This window comes from Musa acuminata, chromosome BXJ3-11 (assembly GCF_036884655.1).
Source record: "Musa acuminata AAA Group cultivar baxijiao chromosome BXJ3-11, Cavendish_Baxijiao_AAA, whole genome shotgun sequence".
In the NCBI taxonomy this organism is placed as follows: Eukaryota; Viridiplantae; Streptophyta; class Magnoliopsida; order Zingiberales; family Musaceae; genus Musa; species Musa acuminata.
The window spans coordinates 31,581,420-31,587,526 of record NC_088359.1 but is presented as its reverse complement, the minus strand read 5'-3'; the positions used below and the strand labels follow the sequence as shown (position 1 = coordinate 31,587,526).

At 48.7% G+C, this 6,107-nt stretch overlaps 1 protein-coding gene across 1 annotated transcript; it reads left to right on the top strand.

Moving 5' to 3' along the window:
* Positions 1–3,393: 3,393 nt before the first annotated feature.
* LOC103972366 (L-ascorbate oxidase homolog) lies at positions 3,394–5,438 on the top strand. The gene is made up of 3 exons (XM_009386681.3): positions 3,394–3,650; positions 3,735–4,847; positions 4,935–5,438. Exons 1-3 carry the CDS (start codon positions 3,409–3,411, stop codon positions 5,230–5,232), a joined length of 1,653 nt encoding a protein of 550 aa, XP_009384956.2. The 5' UTR covers positions 3,394–3,408; the 3' UTR covers positions 5,233–5,438.
* Positions 5,439–6,107: the final 669 nt, after the last annotated feature.

Below are 6,107 nucleotides of genomic sequence, written 5' to 3'. Positions count from 1 at the left end.
AGCGAGTCCTCATCCATCTTTTAGACAACCTTTGAAGAAGAGAATTTATCTCTCAATCGAAGCACTTGATCAACTTCCTCATTTGACAAGAATGAAAGTGTGTTATTTATGGGATGTGTCAACTAAGCGAGGTTGAACCCCCAATCCCGACCTGAATCTATATGGAAGAAACACTCCTTGTAACCCTTATTGTTAGAAGGGGCACTACTAACTCTGAAATCCTCCCTAGTAATCAAGCAATAGTCGCTTTTCCCCTTACACAGCTTAAAGCAAGTAGTAAAGAGTTTACGGGTAAGGGTAATACCGGCACGTCAATATTCTCTAATGAACATTACTGAGTCACGAGTTGGGTACCATTCGTGAGAGCGATATCCTCCACCATTGGAGGCAAAATACTATCATCGGGTGGAGGAAAAAAATGAAGTCTCATCTCTAAAGAATTAGAAGACAAGCAAAAGGACTTTAACATGGGGTCGAACAGATGGTGATTAGACCGAGGGATTTGCATATCAAACTTGACTGGAATGGAATACCTGATTTGTAAATGATCCAGGAGTTATGCACTCACCATTGAATTTGTATCGTATGTACTTTTTATATACTCTAAGGCCCAAAGAACCATATGGTTTACGAGAATTGACTCCATTGATAAGGGGGAGGTTGGGACTTCCCTTACCCTTGGGCTATCCAAGGACAAAACATTGACCTCCTCGATTGACCGGTGACTGTGAGACCAGGAGGAGCTGGTGCGAGAAAGGAATCTATAGAGGAGGAAGTGCAGGATGTTGGAAGACCAAAGTATTGTTGAGCTGATGTGTTATGAAGACAAGAAACCCAAGAATCAACTCACCTTAGAGAAAATCGAGGCTAAGTAGAGGTAGCTCCTAAGGAGGCTTTGGAGGCTCAAATAGAAGAATATGCCTCAATTCACCATACTCAAGAGGAATTTATAAGGAGGTGATCAATCTCTCTCCTCCTATGATAATTACAAATGTCTCTTTGGGTCGATTCTAAAGGAACATCAATTGACGAAGGGATACCTTGGAAAGCACGCAAGTGACCAATATATGAAGATCACTTTGGAAAGCACACAAATGATCGATATGCAAAGACCATCTTGGAAAATACAAAAGTGACCGATGCACAAAGACCAAAGGAACATACAAGTGTGCCTTAGGCACGCGAGTTGAAAAATTATGACCCGTGCTAGAAAAAACTTGTTAGGGGGGAAGCATAAGACAAAATATGCTCGAGGTGTGAGAGTTGAGAAAACCTGACTTGTGTTAGAAGAAACCCACTATAATGGAAGTCATAAGACAAAATGTGCCTAAGGCATAGAGGTCGGGAGTTCCGACCTACACCAGAAGAACCTGCTATGGTGGGAGGCACACGACAAAATATACCCAAGGCATGGAGGTCGGGAAGTCTAACCTACATCAGAAAAATCCACTATGATGAGAGAAACAAGATAAAAATATGTCCGAGACATGAGAGTCAAGAAATCCAACCCGTACTAGAAGAAACTTGCTATGATAAGAGTCATTAGATAAAATGTATATGAGGCATACGAGTCAAAAAAAAACCCGACCTGTGTCAGAAAAAACCCATCATGACGAGAAGCATAAAATAAAATGTACTTGAGGCATGGAGGTCAGGAAGCTCGACCTCCGGCTTGGCTTAGGCACAAAGGTCAAGGAGCCCAACCTCCACCTCTATCCAAGGTGAGGAAGTTGGAAAGCTTGACCCCACCTCTACCCAAGGCACAAAAGTCAAGAAACTCGATCTCCACCTCGGTTGAGGTGCGGAGGTTGGAAAGCTCGACCCCTGCCTCTGCCCGAGGTGTAGGTGTTAGGAGGACCAACCTCGCCTCCACCCAAGGCGTTGGGGTTGAGAAGCTCAACCCCCACCTCTACTCGAGGCATGGAGGTCAAAAAGCTCGACCCCCACCTTTGCTTGAGGCATGGAGGTTGAGAAGTCTAACCCCCACCTACAATTGAGGCATAGGGGTCAGGAAGTTCGACCCCCGCCTCTACCAGAGGTGTGGAGGTCGAGAAGCCTGACACCTGCCTTCGCTTGAGGCATAAGGGTCCAGGACTCGACCCCCACCTCCGTCGGAGGTGTGGAGGTCGGGGTACCCAACCTCTACCTTCGCCTAAGGCATGGAGGTTAGAAACTCCGACCACATCCGATCGAGACACGTCCCTTGATAATACGAGGAGCAAGTTAGTACTGGATCGCCACCAACAATGCTGGAGGAGGGGATTCTGGATCGATGTTCTGGGCGAACTCATTCTGAATGATATGAGGTGTATAATGGACTAAATATGCTAAATGAATTTGTGCCAAACGAACTAAACATGTCAGCAGGCCGACTATGGAACGAAGAGCTATGAGCTTAATATGTCAGATGAACCAAACATTATACTTCGAACCCCTTTGACAAGAGCCCCGATGCATGCCTTGAGAGAGGGGGTATAAATAATGAGTATGTCATTAACCAATTATCATTCATCATACAACCGCCACATAGTATCCAAGGTAGAAGAAGATAATGTCACCCTTCATCCTTTTGCCCACGTGGGTAGATATCCAAGGTAGATAGTTACATGTTACCCCCTTCCTTCTTGCCCACGTGGATAAGAGGCCAAGAAGAGATTATTAAAAGTGGTTAGAAATTATCTCTTCATAGAATATTCTATCTCTTTACAATCATATAAAAAAATTCATCTCTAAGTGGGATCTTATCTTTTTTTTTTTTTACTATTCAAGTTTGCACTCATACTCATCGGGTTACTAATTTTTGAAGTGTCGAAGAGATCAGGTCAAGAAATCTCTCTCGATCTTAGTCTTCGTACGTATGATATCTCGATAAACCTATGCATATAAATCTAAATGACATAAGACTAAGATAGATAGATGTGAATGATATCTTCCCGCGACACTTAGTTCTACCGCTCATCGAATCCTATCCAAACGGGGTGACTAAAACCTGTAACACGGTAAAAGTTTGCCGCGGAAGGCCACAGCTTTACCGAATGGTTGGTTCGTTGGTGGTATCAGATCCGGAGTTCTCTAACACACAACCCGGATCCGTGCGCTCCTCCCTGTTACGAGACCCTGCACTCGCGTAGCCTCCGCGAGTGGCCCACTCTGGCCCCATAACTGCGTTAATCCTCTCTGCTACCCCCGCCCCTCTCGCTGTTTCCTTGGTCCTCCTCATCTGGTGGAATGCAGCCTGAGGAGCAGGACGCAGAAGCACGGAGAACCGAGCAATGGAGAGAAAGCCTTTGAAAGGTTCAAAGCCAAATCCATCATAAATTATGACTCCCACCGGAGCCCAACTCGTAAAGCCACGAGCCGAGCTCTCCTCCCTCCGCGTCGAGCGTAGGGAGGGCAACGGGCGAGAAGATGTCGAGCGTCGTGCTCTTTGCGCTTCTCTCTCTTCTCTGCCTCTCCGCTGTCAAGGCCGAGGACCCGTACCTCTTCTTCACGTGGAACGTCACGTACGGCACCGCCTCGCCTCTCGGCGTCCCTCAGCAGGTCATCCTCATCAACGGCCAGTTCCCCGGCCCCAACATCAACTCCACCACCAACAACAACATCGTCATCAACGTCTTCAACCACCTCGACGAGCCCTTCCTCTTCACCTGGTCTGTTCTCCATCTCCATGCACCTCGAGGCGCAAGTTGCTGATAAGCTTGCTCTCTTCATACATATGCTTTATGTGGTGGCAGGAACGGAATCCAGCACAGGAAGAACTCATGGCAAGATGGCATGCTGGGCACTAACTGCCCTATTGCTGCTGGCACAAACTACACCTACCACTTCCAGGTGAAGGACCAGATCGGTAGCTACTTCTACTTCCCCTCCGTCGGCATGCACAGGGCGGCCGGAGGCTTCGGCGGCCTTCGTGTCAACAGCCGCCTTCTCATCCCCGTGCCCTTCGATGACCCTGCTGATGATTACACCGTCCTCATCGGTGACTGGTACACCAAGAGCCACAAGGTCCTCGCCCAGCTCCTCGACGCAGGCCGCAGCATCGGCAACCCGGCCGGCGTCATCATCAATGGGAGCCCCGGTAAGGACGCCGCCGGCAAAGATGACGCTCCGCTCTTCACCATGGAGGCCGGGAAGACGTACCGCTACCGCATCTGCAATGTCGGCCTGAAGGTGTCGCTCAACTTCCGGATTCAGTCCCACCTGATGAAGCTCGTGGAGATGGACGGGTCGCACACCGTGCAGAACGACTACAAATCCCTCGACATTCACGTCGGGCAGTGTTTCTCGGTGCTCGTCACGGCCAACCAGGAGCCCAAGGACTACTACATGGTCGCCTCCACCCGCTTCACCAAGTACATGCGGACCGCGACCGGCATCATCCGTTATGCCGGCTCCAGCGTCCCTCCGTCACCCGAGCTGCCCGCGGGGCCAGTCGGCTGGGCATGGTCCTTCAACCAGTGGCGGTCCTTCCGGTGGAATCTCACCGCCAGCGCCGCCCGGCCCAACCCCCAGGGCTCCTACCACTACGGGAGTATCAACATCACCCGAACCATAAACCTCGCCAGCTCCGTCGGGCTCGTCAACGGGAAGCGCCGCTTCGCGCTCAACGGCGCGTCGCATGTGGAGTCCCCCACCCCACTCAAGCTCGCCGAGTACTACGGCGTCGCCGACAAGGTGTTCAAGTACAACACCATCGGCGACGAACCACCGGAAAGCAGTGCCACCATCACGGTCGCGCCTAACGTCCTCAACGCCACCTTCAGGGACTACATCGAGATCATCCTCGAGAACCCTGAGAGGAGCATTCAGTCGTACCATTTGGACGGCTACTCCTTCTTCGCCGTCGGGTAATCTAATCTGACTGCTCGCCTGAGTTCGGCAGAGGAGTTCCGGTCCATGGTTGACGAGGTCGGTGTTTGACGTTGTGGATGCAGGATGGGGCATGGGAAGTGGACGCCGGCAAGCCGGAAGACGTACAACCTTCTCGACGCAGTGAGCCGGCACACGATACAGGTGTATCCGAGGTCATGGTCGGCGATCATGCTGACGTTCGACAACGCGGGGATGTGGAGCCTGCGGTCGGAGCTGTGGGAGAGGCACTACCTGGGACAGCAGCTCTACATCAGCGTAGTGTCGCCGGCGAGGTCCCTGAGGGATGAGTACAACATCCCGGACAACACGTTGCTCTGCGGTGTGGTTGCCAGCCTCCCGAAGCCGCCACCCTACGTCTAACTGCAGGGACGGGAACAGGCGCCGCCCGCGGTGGAGAGGGAGCGAGAGGATACCTGATGAAGGAGAAAGGCATGTGAGACTAATAAGTGGCTTTTTTGCAGGGCCTCTTAGTCTTGTGATGTATTCGGCTCTAAATTTGACGGGTTCTCCTCATCGCAAGTAAAATGTTATGATTTATATATACAAAAGGCCTCAAGATTTACCTCCGTTGCTGTTAATGTTTTCTTCTTCATCATGCCGTGGTTGATGATAGACAACTAATTCCCATCTTTTACGCAATCACAGCCTCAGTACTTGATCTACATTCGGTTTCCTGCTTTACAGTCATGAACATATGGTTACACTGAATGTAGCAGAATAAGATTAGTGTACACGAAAACAACTTATGCAACATAAACAATTCTAAAGAGAAGTATAAAAGTCACAGCTTTCTTTCAATTTGTATATTTATAATCAACAAATAAGGCGTTCCAAGCTTTGTTAGACTAGCTTATACCAATGTACGATAGTCCAACACAGAAATGTAGGCTAAACTGCAAAGCTGAGTATATAAAGGCTTCATCCCACTTTCTTTCTTATCTCAATCTTACTGTCATTTTTGAATAGCAACTAATAAACAAATAGTAATTTTGATCGTCCGAGGGGCAGGTGAGATTAAAAAGAAGTGGGATAAACAATTTTACTATGGTAAACAAGATCTTCTGCTGATAATTTGCATTCAGATAAGTCTCTCAATAAATATGCCACCCATTAAAGTTCTAATCTATATCATGCATACAATTTTCAGGAAGATAACTAAACAATGGCAGACCACCGAAAAGGGAGGGAAAAAAAAATTAAATCTACTCTAAATGCAATCGGCACCAATCAGATTC